Consider the following 22,194-nt stretch of genomic DNA (forward strand, 5'->3'; position numbering starts at 1 on the left):
GAAAAGGAGAGGGAGAACAACAGCTGGGACAGCCAGAGGGAGGAGGAATGACACCGCCTCCCTCCCTCTCTCTCTCCCTTTCTCTCTCTCTCTCCTTGTCCTTCATTCACCATCCTCTTGGCTTTACTTCTCGCAGTAGCCCTCCCTCTCATTACTCATCCTCCCAACCTTAAAGGTCGCACGTGGATCCTCAAAAATGCTAATTCTTTACGTAACTGCTTCCTTTGGATTTTAGCATGTGTAGTGGGCTCATGCGTCAGGTTCTCTCCCGCTGCTGTAACACTCTGATATGAGGACTGACATGCACAGTGCCCCTAGATGTGATTCTTAATTCCCCTCTCAGGCCTCTGTTGCCATCTTGCTTGTCACTGATAGGGAGTACACAGGCAAGGTGAGTTGATGTGGTAAACTGGTCACAACTTCAGCAACTTGAGCATAAATCGCCCAGGACCTGAGGGTCATAACCAAGCTTGGTGTGTTCTGACATTACACAATTAATGATCTCTACATGCACAGTATACAGTATGCCTGTCATATGTATTGATACCACTGATTAAATAGTAGAAATATAACAAAGAACAATTACACATTGGATCATTAATCATTGTTTTAAAAATGTTATGCTTTCACGTTAATATCGTTGCACAGAGAAAAGTCAAATAGTTCCAAATAAAACATTTTATTCCAGAAACATTAAGGTCACATGAATTCACACCTTTGTTGTTAATATGTATGTGTGTTGTTAATTTAATATTTGTAAATATTCCTCTTGGCATGGATTACACTTACACGATGCCTCCTCTATAGCTTTATGAGGCTCTTGCACTTCTGAGGGAGGAATTTTGACTGTTCCTCTTGGCAGAATGACTCCAGATTCTTCAGAGTTGCTGAGGTAGAACTACACGTTAGATTGGATTGAGGTTTGGAAACTGAGATGGCCAGCTGCAAACATTGTTTTTGTGCTCAGTTGACCATGTCTTTATAGACCTGGATTAAAGATTTGGATCATTGTTATACTGGAATGTCCAATTTCAGCCAAGATTTACCTTTTTTTTGCAGAAGTCAGAGTTTTTAGCCCAAATGTGCTGTGCTGGAGTTTGTGACTCCCTCTATGCTAACACAAGGTCCGTAGGGCTCGTAGATGCAGAATGGCACCAAAATGTAATAGATACCCTGTCATATTTCACAGTGCGCATAGGTTTTCCACTCAGCGTAAGCTTTACCTTCCACAGCAATCATAGCACTGATGAGCAGGCCAGAAAAGCCCAATTTGTGTTTCATGTGACAAGAAAACATGCCATTCAGATGATACGGTGCCTCTTTTTGTCATTGGCTTTCAGAAGGGGTTTCTTCCTTGCAACCCAGCCATGAATGCAACAGTCATGCAAGTGACTTTGAATGGTACTTGTTGACATGTTTTATCCTGGATAAGGCAGTTTGTTTTGGAGATCTCCAACTATTGGCTTTGAATTTATGGTTGCCTCCAACACCCCTTGTCTCACAGCTTGTGGCTACAAGATGCACTTCCTGGGTGGTTTTCCACTGTACCATCATACTTCTCGCAACAGACACCGCAGTGGAAAGTTTTCAGGAAGATTTCAGTTTTTTTGCACCTTTGGAGGGCTATCTTAACATTACTGATGTATATTTCTAATGAATTTCCTCTGTATGTTACTTCTTCTTACGCCCTTGGAAACAGCCTTATGCATGTATATAGCTTTTGAAATTCCAAAATGCTGAATGTTGGTTTGCATTTGTTTTTTTCTGAAAGTGTGAATTAACGTGACTCATGCTTTCTGAGGTAAAATGCATTATTTGTGAAAAATCTGAATTTGCTCCTTGCAATGACAGCAAGAGTAAACTATAACATTTTTTTTTTTTAAAAAAGCAGCAATATTATCCGGTATGTACATTTGTTTATTTTATAACATATTTACTCTCACTTTTTATCAGGGGAGTGAACATCTGTAGATAGATGGATATACATACACAATCGTGTGTGTGCAGATGTTTGCTTTGGAAATGAGGGTTCCAGCACTATAGTAAATGGCAAATGCATGAATTTCTCTGCCTGTATCTTCATCCTGTTAAGTGATGGGCCGTGCTGTGTTAGTGTTGTGCTGTAAATAGGCATCACCTATTTGGGGTACACTGTGGAGTAACCGTGTTGCAATATTAGATCACGCTCTGGTGGCTCGGCTTCCTCCCTCTGCAGTAATGTTTTATTCAGCTCCCACTTCAGAAAGAGCCTCATTGACTTGACTGCGCATTTACTGTAATCTGCTGTAAGTTTTTTTTTTTTCAGAACCATTTACTACAATTAAATCAATTTTAAATAGATAGAAATAAATCTGATGTATGTATGAGTGTACACTATGCTTTAGTAGAGACCAAATCTCCAAGGTTGTTTGTTAAACTGTAAAACTGATAGGTTTATCCTTTGTGCATTTATGTAAATATGTGCTCAACCCTAATCTCCCTCTCTCTTTCTTTCCTTTTTCTGATTTTGTAAATGGCTCTTTTGGCCTGTCCTAACAGATAGTTGAAAGGGCAAAGAACACCAAGCCTTGAACATCAAGCTGCAAAAAATGTAGGTGCTTTTCATTAAAAATTAAATTAGAAGTGGTAAAACCCAGAGCCCTGAGTACATAGTTACAGTAAACAGCGCAATTACAATAAACAGTGAGGGGAGGGGAGGTGATATCAATCTAAAAAGCAGGGAAGAGAGAGAGGGAGAGAGAGAGAGGGAGAGAGGGCGAGAGGAGTTTCGGTAGCAGATAAACATTCCTGAGTGTCAGGTTTCAGGGAGGGCCACTGCTTACGTGTGTGTCATAGTACATATGTTTGAGTGTGCCAGTTTGTGCCAGTGTTTCATTGTCTGTATGAGGAAGTGAGTCTGTCTGTCTATGAGTCATGCTGAGTTGAATCATAGTGGTCGCCTGTTGTTGATCAGAAACAGAAGAGACAGGCACTGTAGAGGTTCACTCATAGACAGGAAGTGTGAGCCATTAACAATCTGATATCCTGTGAAAATGATATCATTCAGTGTGCTCAGCAATTTATTGAATGTGACTACAAAGAAGAGGACAAGTGAGGTGAAACACTATAGTGGGTGGTGGTGGGGGGGGGGGGGGGGTGTTAGTAAGTGCCTGGGAATGTGTTTGTATAAATGTAGTATTTAGAATTAATATTTCAAAGCACTGACACAGACAAATCACAGAACAAACAGCCAATGTTCAGCTGCTTCCAGATCTGAGTCAGCTGCACCCTCACATGATTTCACCTGTGCAGTGCAGGTAACAACACCCTGTGTTCTCTACAGAATTGTCAGATGAGGTTATATCTCCGTGCTGTTCTGAGGCCTCACCCAGCATGACATTCTTCAGAATACTTGGGAGTACCACGCTTGTGCTAACCTGCCAAGATGTCATTGCGGAACAGCCTCCCTCCCTCTCTTCTCTGAACTATAAAAAATTGAACTCTACCATGCATTTTTTAAAAGGAGTCAGGATCCTTTTAAGAAGTTGATAGTATTTAGCATTTCCACAGGGAGTTGGTATGAGCCCTTAAACTTTCTCCTGAGATAATTCTAAACGAATCGTATGCGCACTTTCACATTTGAAGGCAAGCGTGTGTCTCCATTCATTTGGCATGTTTAAAATACCCCAAGTGACAAAAGTAAGTTGTTTTTGTCACTCTGTGTAAATTTTAATTTGTCACACCTCTGTGTTGACACATTTTAGGGTATGCCTGCAGTAATGAAGATGGTGTGTGTGTGTGTGTGTGTGTGTGTGTGTGTGTGTGTGTGAGAGAGAGAGAATGAGAGAGAGAGAATGAGAGAGAGAGAATGAGAGAGAGAGAATGAGAGAGAGAGAATGAGAGAGAGAGAGAGAGAGAGAGAATGAGGAAGAGAGAGAGAGAGAGAGAATGAGAATGAGAAAATATGCCATGTGGAGATGAATGTTCAGCTATTTTGGTGAAGGTCTGTGTAGGAGTCACTCGGCTGTATAAATGCCAGACTGAGCGTGGATCATGTCATTTCTATCAGCTTCTGTCTGCACTGGCCTGTAATATCAGGGTATTGACTGCTTTACACTTGACTACTTTTTATAACTTTGCTGTTGCCATGGAACTGAAAGGAACCCTGCTGTACAACTCTACGTGAACTGCGCAGGGGAGGAGAATATCTGAATGCTCTGGTGGATTCAAAAATATTTTCTTAAAATTTCGTCTGTACTTCGTTTTCTGTGTAATAAGACCCACAGAGTCTCTGAATGAATGGAAAAACTGATTTCCCAGTGGCAGGAGACTGTGAACAGTGTTGCTGTATTAGTAATGTAGTACTGTGTGGATATACATAGAGGATACTTTTCTAAATGCTATTTGATCATAATCCACAGATACACAGATAGTTTTCTCTCCTAGACGGCACACCCCCTGCGCCCAGATATAATGTATGGTGGGGTCTACAGCACTAAAACAAGCATGTGTGTGTGGTTATGCATGTCCATGTTTGTGGTGAGTTGCGAAACACTGATCATTTAACCAGAGTCTGTGTGCTTTAATGTTGTGATCACACTTAATGTACAGATGATCTTTATGGTGCCACTTTTGGCTGCATGTGTGTGGGGGAGGGTTGTATATGTGCATCTTTTTTTTTTTTTTTTTTTTTTGGATGGCCCATGTAGTCAGGGACTAAACACACCTAAGAACTATAGAGTTCTAAACGTCAAAGGATAGCAGTTTCTTCTGCGGCATTTAACATTTAATGTCAGTCTTTTGTAGACGGTGGTGTTTGTGCTGTTGATCTGTTTACCCACTTGAAACCCTCCTTCCCCACTAATGCATGCATTCCAATATAAACCTTATGGAGCTGGCTTTTTCATTTCATCACAGCATGTCTTAAAGAGTGAAGTAAGTTAAAGACTGAAGAAGCAGCAGGACCATTACTGCCTTCTCAAACACTGATCGGTCCCATATGACACGCTACGCTCTCAGAAAAACCCCAATTATGACCACGAGGGGAGTCCCGAGCTCGCAGTGGCCCTGTCATTCGAAGGCAGACCGTAATTGATGCTTTGGTGCTGCACCAAAGGAAATAATAACTGTTAAATAATCTCAGGCTATTTCCGGTGCCAGCACATTCTTGATAGTTTTCGGTCTCCATTCCGGAAGGAAAGTGTCTATAACCTTGGAAGGTAGAGATGAAACCACATCACTCTGCTGGAAAGTGTGAAGGAATGGGTGCTGCTGGGGGGGTGATGGGGGGGTGATTGGGTGGGGGGGGGGGAACTGGAAGAGCTGGAATGGACAAGCACCCCTAATTAGACCGACGGCTTTAGCCAAAGGCTCCTGGGCAGACAGCAGGCAAACAAACAAACAATTGGCAGTGTGCCCCAAGGGGAAGGAGGCTGGGGCGTGAGGGGTCAGACGGTTCGACTCTCTTCTCTCCCTCTCTTCCAGCTGCAGTAAGCTCCCTGACAGACAATAAACAATCCCAAATATCTGCTGGCAGAGGTGAAGATGACTTTTGGCTCCTGCGGAAAACCATCTGAGTGGAGTTTGGCAACGTTTGTGTGTGTGCGCAGTACGAGCGTGCGGTGTTTCGTTACGCCTCGTGAGGCAATTCAGTCATTTGGGAGCATTTAATGATTTTGCCACGGCGTGTGCTCTTGAGTGGCGGTGTGTCAATTCATATAAAAAAAGCACTTTTCACGTGCAGTCTGGGCCAGTTTCTGATTTTACACTTGCACGAGCGGAGTTGCGCAAATCTGAACTGCGCTGCTATTTTGGGCAGATCTGCTCTTTGGCGCTGTGAGCCGGACCAGCCCCGTGCCAGCACAAATACACGCGCAAGACGACAAAGGCAGGGGGTGGGGGGGGCAGAGGACCTTGAGGATGAGTCTGGAGTCCTGGCTCCCTCGGCGGCTGCTGTCTGTATTTTAATTTGCTGTGGCAGGAAGCACACTGTTTCCCCGAAGAGGCAGGACAAGTTCAGCGACACACACACACACACACACACATACACACGCGCGCCCTGTACACACACACAGTGTCACTGACATCAGCTTAATCCCCAGACAGTTTAAATGCATGGGGCGAGCTCTAGAATCACAGCAGATTAATTCTGACTCCGTGGTGATGTATGAGGCGGCAGCGGCGGCGGGGACAGGGGGGGGACACGCGGGCGCTGGTGCCGTTTGGGCTCAAACCCATCCCTGCGGTCTTAAAGGGTACAGAGGGCTGCAGAAAAAACTATCATTTAATCTAATTTGAGCTTGTCATTCCTCTCAACATCTTTCGGAAGACATATTTGACAGTGAGCCCCATGGAAAGAAGCAAACTCAGTTAATGGTATTTGTGAAGTAGACCTAAATGGCTGGTGAATCCTTTTGTTTAGGTTTTTTTTTTTTTTTTGCATACAGCTGTAGGTGCGTTTTAAATGTCTGTGAGTTCTCTTCTCGCACTCCTGTTTGTTTGATGTATGTTGCAGCATGCTGTGATGAATGTAAGAACTCCCCCTCTCTGCTTCACAAACTGTTCACACATCTGGTTTATCTTATTTATTCTGTTGGTAACCAGGATACAAATCCATTTGGGATCGAGGCCTCTCCGACTGTGTTGTCAGACCAATATAACTTGGAATAAACCGTGGAAATGTGACCCAATTAAGGATAGATCCTGGGAATTGAACACTGTCCTGCCTTCTGTCAACGGAATCTTAGTTTGCTCAGTTTTCAGTACGTGATTTTACAGATAGACCTAAATTTAACCCTTACAGGATTTGACTCCTACACCCAGGCTTTGCAGCTGCATTAAGTATTTTAAGATGAGCAGCTGAAAAGTATTTTAAGATGAGCTGACGACATGTGATCACTCATGCATGACAGAACCGTCTTGCGGTATTACTGTTTCAGATCATGATTAAGGGAAAATGCCTGTAAACACAGCATTAAATATAATTCCGCTCAACAGCACTGGGAGATAAGAGATACTGAGACACTTTGGATTTGCCCTTTGAGACTCCTGGGTTTGACCAGTCACCGATTACCAACAGAACATTACAGTTCTGTTACAATTCTGTTAGATTGATTGGGGGGAGCTGGGCTAAGCAGGCAGGAACAGTTTAGGTCACCTGGGGAGACTACATAAAACATATAGATGGGAATTGATGTCAGGTGTAATCCTCTTTGGCACGGCACAGTTAAACACACAGGGGCAGAAACGTTGAAATGTTTGACTGTCATTCAGCTGCAAGACTGCAGCTCACAAGGTATGAGATCAGTCTTCATTCCCTTTTTAAAGCTGTGTCAGATCTTCATGCTGTGATTTCTCACCTCCCCGTATCCTCATAGTTCAAATCTTTCTCCCTCTCAGTCCCAGTCAGTCTCTCTCCCTCTCTGTCTCTCTCTCTCTCTCTCCTCTGACCTTCCTCCCTCCATCACTCATTCCCTTAAGCTCACTCCATGCAGCCTTGCATTTTCAAAGTGAAAACTACAGTAACACCTCTGGAGTGTGTGAATGTGTGTGTGTGTGTGTGTTTGTGTGTATGTCTGTGTGTGTATGTGTCTGTGTCTGAGTGTGTGTGTGTGTATGTTTGTGTGCGTGTGTGAGTGAAAGAGGGATGGAGGGAGAGATGGGAGTGGGGGGGGGGGATCTGTGCAGTGAAGGAGAGTTGAAGATTGGAAATGTCACGTTGATGAAGGTGGAAGTTTTTTTTTTTTTTTTCATCACTCAGCTGTACCTTCGGGAGAGAACAGACCTTTAAAATCTCTAAGTCCCGTCTCCCCTCGGCCATGACAGCCACGCCGCTCGTCCCACCCTCCCCTCAGCATGTCTGTGCCTATTCGAGAAGTATCCTAACACCTTGATCGTTGGACTGAAATCCGCGTGCCGTGCGGTGAGACGCAACGAGGCCAGTCCTGCTGTGCGATGCAGCCCAGCTCGAGTCTGCTGGTCTGCACATTTGCAGTCCGAGGCCCTCACTCCCTTCAGCTGAAATAACTGAATCTGGGGAGGAAAAAGCTCAGTTTCCGCTCCCTTGATCACAGACTGGGGCTTGGAAAGACATCTGAATATTCTGGTACGCTGGACTGAGTGGAGGCAGGGGTGTGTGTACACATCTGACTGTCACCCCATTGATCTCTGTGCGGGCTCGGAGAGATACACCCACTGTCTCCCTTCCCTTTGATCTGCCCGGAATCCGTATATCCTCTTCAGCAGTCTGTGGCAGTCCTCAGCTGAATGCACCCGTGATGAATGCGGACGACTTAAATGAGCATTAATCACTCCGTTTTAATCAATCGTTCGGATGATGCTGTTTGAAGGGGCCGAATGCGTTTCTGTAACAGCCGCGTGCGAACGCACTCAGAAGAGTGACAGAGATATGGATAAAAGATGTGCGCGCCAACTTTATGTCTCGCTCCTCTCTGTCGCGTTAAATTATTGACCCTGTCCTTGTCGGCATGGCTCCTGGCTCTGAGAGGAACAGCACGTCCACTTGTTTGTCTCGGCTATTTCATTAGCACTTAGACGGCGTGCAGACGACCGCCGCGGTACCGCCGAGAGACGATCGTTCTCAGTGAAATCGTCCAAAGTCGGGGTCTCTTGTGCTGGAGGGGATTAACATTGGAAATCACAGTCATGACGCTTTTTTTTTGTCTTGATCTGGTCGGGGTGTAGTTTGGTGTAGGGTGGAATCAAAGCGCCACCATGTGGGGAAATGGGAACACTGCACAACAGTAACGTCGGGTTTTGTTTAGTGTGTCTTCGGCGCCACCTGTGGCCGTGTTTAGTACAGCTCCATTTGGCCCCTCAATGATTACAGCCACCCCGTAGATAAGGCTCGTTATTTATGTCCTCTGATGAAAGATTCAGTAGCTCCAGGTTAGCACAATCCATAGTAAACTAAGACACCCTTCCGCTTTTCTACATGTCATAACATTTCTATTTGTCACACCCTATTAATACCACCAGTTCAGAAGAATCTTGAATCTCTGTAAAAACGTTACAGAGATTGAACGACAGAAGAAAATGAAACAAATGCACATAAATCTCTCATGATCATTATCATATTTCGATGTTATTTCTAGTTGTATTTCTACTATGGTGTTGGTATAGTATGGTGTGGTATAGTGTATTCTGAGTTTCCTTGTTTTGGTAAGATAGACGTTGGAATGAACCTTTCTCTCTTTTTCTTCCCCAGGGACTCGTCTGCCAATGAAAGGTCCAACAACAGGCAGCATTATTGGCGCTATCATCGGTGTCATCATCCTCCTGGCCATTATTGCCACGGCAGTGGTGATGTTTCGCAAGCACCGGCAAACTAAGAACGTCGAGTGAGTGCCCACCCATAATGGCTTCACGTGTCAGTTTTGTTTTGCCCATAGTGGAATTTACATATCCAGAACAGCATATATGACAAACTCAGTGCTCAGGTATTATTTTGTTGTAATAGGTAAAAATGGAATTTTCAGTTTCCATTATGAGATTCCAGAACTTCTAAAGCCTATACACTGGAATTCTAGATTAATGTCTTTTTCTTCATCAGTACTATGCACTATGCAGTATTTTCAGTAACCCTGACGTATGTTTTGTTTCACGAAGTGCTCCCCCCAATTACAAGCCACCACCTCCCAAGAAGACTGGCGGCTCCACTGAAATAGTGAGTTGACGTTATTCATGCTGGACAGGGACCCATTAATGTTAAGGGCTGGGAGTAAAAATGATTTGGGGAAGCGATATAGCCTACTGATCTATAATTAGCCCGCTGGGGTTCTGTTAATGTTGACACCCCACTAATGTGTGTATGCAGCTGAACCAGAGAGAACCAGTGACAGAAGTCCAGCCACTGAGCACCATGTACTACGAGACCAGCGGCGAGCCTGTCACAGTAAGAGCTCATGCGCAGATGCATCTATTAATATATCAACACAAATGCCTTATAATTGTTGTGTGTTACACAAGCAGTCCCTGTTTGGCTAAAATCTGGTTTACAGACATTCGGCATTTACGGCATTTATAAAAATACCCAGTTCATTGTTCTACAATATAAAATCCTCATTTACATCACATCTTTTTAATGAATATCAGGCAACTGGTTTAGGTATATTTATATATGCAAATATTTATACTATGTTAATACATTTAGTACTGTATTTAATCCTACATTTATCTAGCCCTTTCTGCTGGAAAATTATCCCAAGACTGCACTGAGGAATGCTTCGCAGGTTATTTTTATCTGCTTGGTCTGTCATACCACTCGTATCGATGTCTAACATTCTACATTTTCTGAAAACAGGATCTGGATGCGTGTAACGATGAGGAAAACGGGTACAACGTGAACTCCAACCATGCTGACTGGGAGGACTCAACACAGCACCCCGGCGACGACACACACAGTGACCCCCACCACATGTACGACGACCCGTCCGAACTCATTGACCATCAAGAACACGAGCAAGCCGTCGACCCGCTCTCTCGCGCCTCTCACGGGGACAGCTTTGTTTCCCCTGCCATGTATGTATAGAAATCTCTGACGTGGTTGGATCCTCTGAGCCAGTGAACAGTTCTGCAGTCGCCTGCGGTTGACTGCCGGTTAGCTCGGTGAGATACGCATCCTGAAATAACTGTAGTTCTATTCACAGGGGTTACGTTCTCGTTGCATCCTTTAATGTAGTTAGGACTCAGATTAGACGCTGCAAAGCCCGCATGTCCACACTCGCAGTCTGTTATGTTCTGATTATATGTGCAATGTGATTACATGAAAGGGCCAAAGTACACTTTGATGATTTATAATGTTCAGTCTGTTTACTAAGTCCCTAATTTCTCTGTAATATTCTTAGCCTGTTCATATTTGAATGTATTCTTTCAAAAGTGCTATATTTTGTGCAAATACATATTGATTTTAGTTGTTGCTGCTGGTTTCAAAACCTACTACTGTAGGTTTTGGAACCATCAGTTGAAAAAGATTTGTATATTGTTACTGTATAAAGAGATGCAATTGTGACTGTTAGTAGGTGAGATTATAATGTAAAGCGTGGGATTCATGTGAGCAAATTGACGGAGATTGCAAGGCATGATCAGTGCACAAGTGGTATGACTACAAGCCCCTGGGTCATTTGGACACACCACTGTTGCTTTCCATTGTAACTGCAGCCAAAGCACAGTGAGACGACCATTCATTGGGGTCATGGCAGAGCTGTAGAATATGTCACAATTACCATAACTATGTCACTGTTGATGTGAAGTTAAAACCAAGGTACTATTTACAGACCTGTGATTACTTCTCATGTAACACAGATCTGCTGACATTTTCCAGCAAGACTGAAGAGAGTGCAGCTGAATTACTTGCACAGTGAGAGTGGCGCCTGGATGTTCCCAACATCTGTTGCCACACAGATATGTTTTATCTAGGTGCACTGATCACGTGCTGTTGCTTCTCCATTTAACTATGGACCCACCACCTTCTGTGCTTTATCACAAATCCGCATTATGGTTCTGTTGTCCCCCTTCATATCTGTGCCACTTTAGTCTTCCGCCAGCGCAATTATCTCGAAAAATGTTTTAATTGTTGATATGACAATCATTTATTTTAAGAGGGAGATTAGGTTTGAGGGAATGCATGTGCCTTAAAAAGGGAATGTCTGCCTTCTACAGTTGGGGCTCCCTGAGTCTGAAGCCCCAGTGAGAAGGACAGTGTGCTGGTAGTGCCCTGCTGTACTGAACTGAACAGTCACTGATATAAATAACACTACCCCCTCCACGCCACAGTAGATGATTGACTCACTAGCTGAAAACAGAACATCATGAAGACTTGAGGGGGCTGCAGGGAGCAGTAGATGACTCAGGTATTTTTTTAGGGTGAGTTGCCTGCAGTTCAGAACTACAGGGGAATCAGCAGAGGCCTGTCTCTCCCCGAAAAACAGGCAGTGCTTGTTTGTCGAGAACTTTGCTTCTGCATCCATTTGCAGGTTTGGTGCCAAAAATAAAACTGTGAATGTCCTATATATAATCAGGCTGTCAAAATCCAATTTTCTCCCTCTCACATGCACAAGCACCCTCGCTCCACTGCAAAGCCTGTCTTTAACTCCTTTTTTTTTATCTTTATAACGTTCATGTTCCTCTCTAGTTTTGAAATGGGAGTAAAACGGGTTTATCTCTGACAGTGTTGGGGAAAAAAAACACTGGACTTTTTTAAATTTAGTTTAATTTGATGCTTTTGAGTAACATGTTATATTTTTTGGTCAATGATTTTTTTTAACTTCAATAAAAAATTAAACTATGTGAGCTACAGTGTTGTTTCCTTTGCTGGTGAGCAGGTCACTTGTTTGTCTTATCCTGGAACTTTGTTAGGGTAAAACCTTGACAGATCGCATTAACTGCATGCAGTCTCTGGACGTTGGTTTTTGTCCATTCCAAGCCCGGGAACCATGTCAGCCTTCCCCTCCCTCCTGTCATCAGGCTCACAGTGATGTCGCCTAGCCTGACACCTGTCACCCAAGATTCATTAACCCTGAGCTTAATTAACGACCCCCCCAGCCACTGGGTGCCCCTTTGATGAAATGTGTTCAGAGTTACATGATTGTTCGACGTCAGGATTCATTAACACTGACAGCTGATGTGTGGCGGGGTGAATCTTTTAATTAAATGGCTATGTTTTAATAAGCAAATGTTGATTAACCCCATTGTTTGCACTGGACTGATTGCAGTTTAACCTTCTGAGTGTTGCTTTGGCAGAGCCGGGGCCGTGGAGAGCTGATTGGATTGGGCATTATCTATCTGCTCCTCAGAAGGGCTTGCTCATAGCAACAGCTAAACCGTCCAAGAAGAGATTGGCAGAAAAAGGGCAGTTAAGCTGGTCATAGTAATTCTGGAAGTCTCTAAATTGTAATGATTGATTACATACTAGAGCTATAATGTATGAATACATTGCGCTTGTGCACACACACACACACACACACACACACACACACTCTCTGAACTCTGTTCAAAGTTTACAGTGGTTATGGAAACTGGCCAAAAAATAGATCCTGAAAACACTCAGAACACTCCAGAAGAAAAGCCAAGCCCTTCCATCAAACAGCAATAACTTTAGTTTAGAAAGTCGTCATATTCACAAAGGAAATTTAATTTGTAACAAAGACCTTCCCCAAATGCATTCTCTTGTTCATCAATTACCTTGCATTACCTTTTCATTTTATATTGTTGTATAGGAATGATGCAGTACAAATACAAAAGGACAACCTTCTGGTCTGCTTGATGCTTAGACACTGTGGACCGATGAGACACAATGTCTACAATCTGAACAAGTGAATAAAAGCTAGTGCTGTGAAATTCAATTCTCCAAATACTGGTCTTTTAATGACTAGGTACTAGCTTACACATTTAGCTATGCAATTTACAATACACTACAGTAACTTGCCTTTAAGTAAGTTCAATAAGTAAGGTGATGGCAATCACAGCTTCAGGCAATAAGTCACTGGGCTCCCTATTTGTCTGATATCTTCTCTCAATCACATCCGACACCTCTATCATGACGAGCAACTCTGATCCCCATTTTCCTCTAATTTTCTGAACTTGTAGCTTCATAATTATTCAGACAGCTAGAATGACACCTTTGTTACAAGCCTGCCCTACACTGAAGTTTAATTTTGGAGCTTAATTACAGGGAACTGAGTATTTGCGTATATCCATAACAAGTAAATGCGTCAGATGAAAAAACAGTCTCCATGGCAACAAAAAGATACAGTAGAACTACTGGAGGAATGTGCCCAAGGAATGTGTGACGTTATTTCCAAGTAAAAGACTAGGAAAGTTGTAATCTTGTCGACCTTTAAATCGTAATTTCTACATTTTCGGCTTATAAAGATGACCATCATGCTTCCACATATCTAGTAAACAGCTGCTACACAGCTGTCCAGTGTCCTCATACACTGTGGGCATGGTGTCCACAATCCTTTATGGAGACTTTCTTTGTAGATGGTAAATCCCCGAACCCAAGCTCCATAGCAAACGGACAGCTGGTCGGAGGACTGCCGGGCGTATGCCTGCTCCACACATACACTCAATGCCCTAGTGTGGCAAACCAGTGGTAACTGGCCTGCTCTTTTTTGGTAAATAATTGCCCGACCATGGAAAACCAGTCTAATAGCATACAACACATACCATACATTCAATAAATTCCTAGTTTATTATCTTTTAGGTCTTCTTCTAGTTTTTATGGCTCCACATTGTCAAACAAGGTGTTGAACAAGGTTTTCATACAGCAGTACTGTACACCCATGTAAGTGTTTACAGTAGCTCAGAGCTCCCAGCTGGTTCACAGGGATCTGTTCGTCTATTTTGGTTCCAATTCGCAAAGATTTACAGTAATCCCTCTTGCACTATTGGAACCTTAGCATGGGGGAAATTAAACCACGAACTAAAAACCTGCCAGAGTTCCTCTGCATGTTGCCTTTACATTTCCTTTTGTTGGACCACACCTAGTTATTTTCGCACATGGAGACAGTTGCAAACCACAGAGTTTATGTTACTCATATGAAATTTGAAACTAAAATGCTTTCGGTGTACAAAGACATGCTGTTACTTACAGGTAACATATTTTCCGTATGTTAATACATACACATCTGCTAAAATAACTGTGATACTTTCCACTGACATAAATATGACACCAGTTAACAACTAATTCCCCTCCACAATGAAGGTGATGGTACATGACAGAATTGGTTCAGAGTATCACCGGGTAGACAAAAATTAGGACAGAGAAACAAAGCATGTGGCTTTGATTGTCTAGACAGAGCCTGTATTTTGGTGTTAATCAGGTAGGTGAAGGTATCCTCGGGAATCGGAGTGGACACCACGGCTCCAAAGCTACTAATATGCTCTGTATCTATTCAAATTCTGGGACCAAAACAATTGAAGTGTACTGTAATTTGTACAGTGAGCAGTGGATCTAATCATTTTGAAACAGTAGTAGAGGTAGACACTGTTTCAGATACTACAGAGAACTAAAGACATAATATCTCCTTAGGGAAAATAAAGTAAGAGTCCATGGGCCATATGTATCAATCGCCGTAGGACCATGTGTATGCACAATCTCATAATTGTACCACGTACGCCTAATTGTCTTCATAAATCTGAGTGTAATCAAATTCTGTGCACATGAACGTGCTTAATGTCCACTGCCACAATTGTTTTTATATGGACACGCCTTTAATTTGTCGAATTAGCATATTAAAGATCCCAGGTGAATCTGAGTGAAATGCAGAGATTGATGATGAGGATCAACGGCAGGACAAAAGAAAAGAAATTATTCGGACACGGAGATAGAGGTGATGGTTGATGAGGTGGAGAGGAGAAAAAATGTCCTTTTTGGAGGCCAGACTAGCGGCATTTCAAATCGACGGAAAAATGCGGAGTGGCTCAAAGTGGTGACTGCTATGAATGCAGTTTCACCAGAGGTGCGTAGGCTACGGTGGAGGAGGTGAAGTAGAAGTGGTCGGATTTTAAAAGAGAGGCCAAAAAACGTATACGCGCACACAGGATCAGTCGCCGCGATAACACTCATCAATGACTGACACAAGACCCTTTTACTTGCATCACCGTTAGTTCCTCTTGGTGTCGCCAATCTAAAAATTACAAATTTTATGCGTATGCCACCTTGAGACTATGCGCAGAGGAATGCCTGTTTTCCCGGGAAGTATCTTCTCATAAATACCGTTTTATGTGTCAAAAAGTGCTCAGCACGATTTTAGTGCGTACGCACCATTGATACATGTGGCCCCATATGTAGCAGAATGTGGGGTTGGTATAATGGCAAAAAACAGACTGCCAGTACAACTCAGTACCTCTAGGTGGTGCCTGACGCCCATCTTCTTTTTAGATACAAGTAACTCTGCCCACCTTCATCAGAATCTAATGCGAGCTGTTTCAACTGCCAAGATGTGAACTGTCTAGTTTCTGCCTTGTCATTGAAAGGTGTATACAACTCTTCTAGCCTAACAAAAATTGGACAGGGGCTGTCCAACTGCTGCCACTCAAGTGGTAAATCAGGGCTGCTGTCATTCTTGCTCAGTCAGTCAACGCGCCACTAAGAGAGGGGGGTCACCAAATTAGTAGGGGACTAAACAGCTATTCTCCTTGACTCCACAGCACCAGGGATTAAAGCTGCGTGGAGCTAACCTAGGGTCAGCAGCAGACCATTGTGTCTCCTGTGCTCTGAGAGTCAAACCTGCACGGAGCTGACCCAGGATAAGCAGCAGATCTCCTTGTCGCAGCACAGCTTCTTGGGACAGTACTGTGGGCAGGACAGACCACTCCCCCACAGCTGGGGAACACCTGGCCTATATGTTACCAAAGTGCTTACATAGATGTGTTGCATGTGTGTATGGAGGTGGCTGTGGAAGTATGTTTGGTTCTACAATCACATATTTGTTTCCATTTAAAAACAGAAAAGATATATATATATATATATATACATATATATATACAGACTTTCCTTCACCTTATAGGTGGAATAAGGTAACATTGTGATGCTTGCTTGGCATTGAATAGTAAAAAGCAGCTATGTTTGTTAGAACGCAATATATATACAGTATATATATATAGTAACCCAAACTATGTATGATACAATACAAAATCATTGACAAAATCATTGAACATAAACCTTCTGCCATGAGTTCTTCCAGATCAGAAACATGTTCACATTGCGCAGACGTCATGTTCAAACACGCCACCCTCAAATACCTGACAACCTCCCTGCGTGGCAATATTGAAAACTGCAGAGAAATATGGCACACTTCTCCTATTTCACACAATACTCACAAAACAATATATACATAATCACTTCCACAACTGACTATTATCAGCTGTCTCCCCCAATTCAAAATTGCTGTGAGATTTTTGAACTGCAAACATGCATTGATTCTATACGTCAGTGCGGATATTAAGTGATGTTCTGCTTGGTATTGCAATGTTTCCACAGGATCTGGCATATGCATGGGAATGTTGAAAGAGAAGCCCAGGGTGGAGGTTCCACAGGCCAATCAAGCAGCAGTATTAGCACCGTGTGTAGTGACTTGCACCAGCACTGTGGCATTGTGGTTGAGGAACTTGGCTTAGGACCAGATGGTTGCAATTTTGATCCCTGGGAGGGGCGGACTTGTTGTGCCCTTGAGCAAGGTACTCTGAAGCATTTCAGTAAATACCAGACTGTATAAATGGATAGCGTTTTTGTAAAAAAAGAGTAAGCTGTCTGGGCCACCCAGCCAGTTTAGGAGAGTGTAAGAGGGTATCACGCAAATCTTTACTGTTATTAAAACCATAATACATTGTGATGTATTTGCGAATGTGTATACTATTGACCAATATGTGAAGAACTGGCAGTCTGCAGCTTGTATATGAAGCTAACAGTGCTGTAAAGAAATGTTATGTGAAAATGACTGAAGGTAATTGTCACTGGCTGTGGTATTTTTTTCCAGGCCCTGGAGGGTAGTGTAGCCGCAGAAGTCAGAGAAAGCACAGATGGAGCTCTGGAGCACCCTGACGGTTACCCAAGAGACCCTGACTGCAGCGAGGGCACAGCTGGGGGGGCCCGCAGAGTCTGGGAGCTGCACCTACTGGAAGAGGAGCTGAGCCAGGCATGCTCCGAGCGTGAGTGCAGCTGCCAGAGAAGCCCAACGCAGCATCACCACAGTAAAATCTAGGAGGAGCTGTGGTGAAAAACACTTTGTTGTTTTTGTTCATATTTTCTCAGAAATAACTACAATGACTCCTGTGAAACTTATGTGATTACAGTTCATTTATCACGTATGTCATTATGACTAATCTTTCGTTGATAAATTTTAAATTTCTTCATGCCATTGACAGCTCAGTGACAAAACAGTAATGTCTTGTGTCGCTCCCCTTGAACCTGTACCTTTATGGCAAAGACTGGAGAATGACAGCATTAGTCCTTTCAAAACCTTTGCTTGGAATTGTCATTATGCTGTTATTCCCAGTGATATGCTGACATTCCCAGTGGTCTGACGTGGGGTTTCGTATGCAGTGTTACAACTTTTCTTGCTTCTGTTTTCAGTCAGCATGGAAACTCATTCTGCCCGGTGATGTAATAGATAATGGATTGCAGTCCATGTCTGCTGACCTTGCCTCATCCCTGTTTTAGTGGGACACTGAATGTGCTCCCCTCTCTGTCTGTTATCCTGTCACAAACTACAAGGAATGCATTCAAACAATGCCAATGCCAATGCTACCCACAGAAACCTGCTTTAGCAGGCTATGGCAGACTTCAAACTTTTATGAAACTATAATTTCACATCAATTCGTTATCAAAGAGGGGATGAGGTTAGTCTATTACATCTTCCTTGAGTCTCATAAATATGATCATGCCTTCACATTTAAAATATAATTGTTTCCTTTTTTAATACAATGTACTCTCTTGTTCGCCGCAAGATGAAAATCCCACGTGCTGTGCGTGAGCAGTGTGCACCCTTTACATCAATTTGTTTTGACTGCATTTCATTCCAAATGAAATGTGGCCTGCATACCTCTCCCCTCAGGAGACTGCGTGCATGCTGCACAGTGATCGGGATAACCACACTGCCCGTGCTGCTGGTCCCGCTGACCCTGCTGGAGGAGAAGAACCAGGAGATCCCCCAAATGTCAGCTCTTTTAGGGCTGGATTAGTGGATTACTGCCTCAATGCCATGCTGATTCCGCACACATTCACTAAACTTTACAGTGGCTGCATCAAGTGATACTGGGCTCAGAGATCCACATAGAGCTCAGAGAGCCAATGAGATAACTGCATGATTACTGAGCATGTGCTGCATTGACATGGCATACTCATACCCTGGTAATATATCAGGGTACCAATAAACAAACAAGAGGCATGACACATACAAGACAAACTGCTGCAAGGACTTGCCCATATAAATAATGTCTGTGGTACGGCACAGAGCGCTATTTGCCCACAGTAGCTATGGCGGCCATTTTTTCCGCTTCGCTTCACTTCCCAGAATTCTCTGTCGTGTTGACTAACGCTGCCTTTTTCCAATATGTCTGCGCCCAAAGAAGACACGTTTTCCAACGACGAGGAGGAAATGGAGGAGATGGAAGCGAGCGACAGTGATGAAGATGGGATGGAGGAAGAGAAAGAAGATGGGGGAGAAGCTAAAGTTTATGTGCCCGGGATAGAGCCTCTAAAACCAGGAGAAGAGCTTGAAATGGACCGATCAGCATACCGCCTGTATCACGAGTGTCAGACAGGTTTGTGAGACAACTTCAGCAAGCTAGCCCACTTAGGTACAGTTACCGTACGTCTTTATGGAGATTTGCTTGGGTTCGGTAGCTAGCTAAAACTCTTAGAAGATCAACTAGTTAGCCAGTTGGCTCACTCGACTAGCTGTCTCGCGAAATCAACGTTACGCGGTGTATTGTTTTGAGTTGACGTTGCAGCTTTTTGATATGAATTTATAAGCTAACTAGAGAGCTTTTTGATGGACAGAAGTTGTCATCAGGCATCCATCAACAGATAGTAAGACAGTTGTAGCAGTTTCCTCTTGTAGGTATGTATTCCTTTGCAATGCTAGGTGTGCCAGTGCAAAATAGCGACATATAAACCAACTGGCTCGTGGATGCTTATGTATAGTCAAAGCTGAGCTGTTCCTCTCACCTTTCTTGTCACCAGGTGCTCCTTGTCTGAGTTTCGATGTGTTGAGAGATGGAGATGGAGAGGGCAGGGAACAATTTCCCCTCTCAATGCTGCTGTGTGCAGGTACACAGGCAGACTCTGCTAACAGTAACAGGTACGCCTGCCTACTGCTCATCACTTGCACGTACTCAAAATTGAGCACTTTTTACTTCTGTATGCTTGCAGAGGTACTCGCATTCAACTCAAAGCAAATGTTTATGGATTCAGTAGCTTAACGTTTAAAATGTGTTTGTCTGACATATTTAGTAAATGTTTGATCGAAGGATATTCAGTCACTGTGTACTGCACCTGTTGCAATAAGTCAGTCGCCATCTCACTGATACAGTCCCCGTTTCCCTTTCAGACTGCTTGTGATGCGCATGCACAACCTTTATGGCACAGAGAAAGATAAAGATGGGGAAGAAAGCAGTGATGGAGAGAGTGATGATGAGGATGATGAGGACGAAGATAAGAAGCCACAGCTGGAACTGGCCATGGTTCCACATTATGGGGGGATCAACAGAGTCAGAGTGAGTAGGTTCAAATTTACATGTTACTATAATGGTAAGTTAAATAATACTATGACAATAGTCAGGGCAAATTCGATCAACATTTTCTTTAAAAAGTTCAGGCTATATTAATCATCATAGTTGTTCAGAGACAATCATAAAGAATAACTGGTAACATGGTTAATCCATAGTATTGTTGCTGACATCTGAACCAAAACTTTTGGGTGACATGTGAGATATCAGTTTTTTAGGATGCAGTACTACAGCAGTTAATAATGTTATTATGAGTATTCATACTGATCAGACTTCTTCTATTGCTGTGCCATTAATTTGGGTCAAGAACAACTATACTACTTAACTTTATGCTTGCCATTACATGTTCAGGTTGTCCAGCATGGGGGGCTGCCACTGGCTGCTGTGTGGTCGGAGAAAGGTCAAGTGGAAATTTTTGACCTCAAACCCCAGTTGGAGGCTGTGCATAGCTCTGCTGCCATGGCAACATTCCTGAAGCAGCAGCAGAAGGAGGTCACGCCCCTCTTTAGCTTTTCAGGTCACATGACAGAAGGCTTTGCTATTGATTGGTCACCCAAAGTACCTGGTAGGTGTCTGTAAAATGGTAATTTAGTTTGAATTCTGCATATTGTTTGCAGCTTTGAGTGTTAGCTTTAACTTTAACAGCGTTAACTTTTTTGCAGCAACGTAACTGTATGCCGTTTAGGTTTGCTTTATACTTTCTGTCTGATGATTTATGTGTTAAGATGTAGAATATTAGCATTTTTTCATCATTTAAACAGTGGTGTTCGTTTGGTATCTCTACTAATACATTAACTGTTGTCTTGCCCGAAGGTCGTTTGGTTAGTGGTGATTGCAAGAAGAACATTCATGTGTGGGAACCACGGGAGGGTGGGACTTCCTGGCAGATTGACCAACGACCGTTCAGCTCCCATAGCAAGTCTGTAGAGGACTTGCAGTGGTCACCCACAGAAGCAACGGTACGCTAATCATAACAAAGTGTGGATGGGGAAATGGGAGAGCGAATGGAAAGGAGTTGATTAGAAATGAAAACTAAACCCAGAAAGTCCCTAAAATCCATTTTTAAAAAAAATCCCCAGGTGTTTGCTTCCTGCTCAGTGGACCAGTCCGTCCGCATCTGGGACATCCGGGCTCCGCCTAACTCCATGCTCTCGGCAGATGAGGCACACTCCTCAGATGTTAATGTCATCAGCTGGAATCGGAGTGAACCATTTCTGCTGTCAGGGGGTGATGATGGACTGCTAAAAGTGTGGGATCTAAGGCAGTTTAGGGTAAGGAATATCACCTTTGTTCAAAGTGACTCATGCAAAAAAACTAGTCACATTTGTACATCAGCACTGAAAGAGAGAGACAGTATGACGGTGTAACTTGATCATGTCATGTCCTATTTCATTTTGCAGCATTACTTTCATAAAACTCTGGTGGCTGTGTTCTGTGTAATGTCAACTGCACTAATGCCTAATTAGACTTTGAGAGTAAAATGCACCGTACAATACATTCAGCATGTTGTTCTTCAGTATAGTGCATCATTCCACAATACCTATATTAGTTTGAAACTGTCTGGTAACGTTCTGTAATGACTGTACTCTCACTTGCATCTCCCCTTCTCCACCAGTCTGGCCGAGCCGTTGCCACCTTCAAGCAGCACAGCGCCCCCGTGACCTCCGTGGAGTGGAATCCACTGGACTCAAGCATCTTTGCTGCCTCTGGCGCGGACGACGTGGTCAGCCAATGGGATCTTTCGGTGGAGTCATGTGACGTGGGTGAAACCGCCGCAGGCTTAAAGGAGCTGCCGCCGCAGCTGCTGTTCCTCCATCAGGGTCAGACGGAGGTGAAAGAAATCCACTGGCACCCGCAGCTGCCTGGAGTTTTAATATCCACGGCTCTGTCAGGCTTCAACGTGTTCAGGACTATCTCCGTTTAGAGTGTGTTACCCCCATCCCCCCCCCCCCCCCCGTCTGT

General features: G+C 43.5%; 2 protein-coding genes across 2 annotated transcripts in view; both read left to right on the forward strand.

Annotated features, from left to right (window-relative positions):
- Nucleotides 1–10,831, forward strand: part of si:ch73-22o12.1 (nectin-2) — a 43,406-nt gene extending 32,575 nt beyond the window's left edge. The window contains exons 7-10 of the mRNA XM_036538191.1: nucleotides 9,206–9,338; nucleotides 9,607–9,664; nucleotides 9,815–9,892; nucleotides 10,301–10,831. Of these exons, the coding sequence (XP_036394084.1) occupies nucleotides 9,206–9,338; nucleotides 9,607–9,664; nucleotides 9,815–9,892; nucleotides 10,301–10,528 (497 nt within the window). The 3' untranslated portion in view covers nucleotides 10,529–10,831. The remainder of the gene's footprint in view (nucleotides 1–9,205; nucleotides 9,339–9,606; nucleotides 9,665–9,814; nucleotides 9,893–10,300) is intronic.
- An 8,224-nt stretch (nucleotides 10,832–19,055) lies between these two features.
- Nucleotides 19,056–22,182, forward strand: grwd1 (glutamate-rich WD repeat containing 1). The gene is made up of 7 exons (XM_036538208.1): nucleotides 19,056–19,266; nucleotides 19,688–19,805; nucleotides 20,055–20,220; nucleotides 20,584–20,797; nucleotides 21,046–21,191; nucleotides 21,312–21,503; nucleotides 21,848–22,182. The coding sequence occupies exons 1-7, from the start codon at nucleotides 19,056–19,058 to the stop codon at nucleotides 22,154–22,156; spliced, it is 1,356 nt and encodes a 451-aa protein (XP_036394101.1). The 3' UTR covers nucleotides 22,157–22,182.
- The last annotated feature ends 12 nt before the right edge of the window (nucleotides 22,183–22,194 follow it).

This window comes from Megalops cyprinoides, chromosome 10 (assembly GCF_013368585.1).
Source record: "Megalops cyprinoides isolate fMegCyp1 chromosome 10, fMegCyp1.pri, whole genome shotgun sequence".
NCBI lineage: Eukaryota > Metazoa > Chordata > Actinopteri > Elopiformes > Megalopidae > Megalops > Megalops cyprinoides.

Coding starts and splice junctions, on each gene's coding strand:
- grwd1 (XM_036538208.1), top strand. CDS start 19,056: ATGTCTGCGCCCAAAGAAGACACGTTTTCCAACGACGAGGAGGAAATG. Junction 20,221..20,583: donor GGGGGATCAACAGAGTCAGA/GTGAGTAGGTTC, acceptor TTACATGTTCAG/GTTGTCCAGCATGGGGGGCT. Junction 21,192..21,311: donor GGTCACCCACAGAAGCAACG/GTACGCTAATCA, acceptor AAAAATCCCCAG/GTGTTTGCTTCCTGCTCAGT.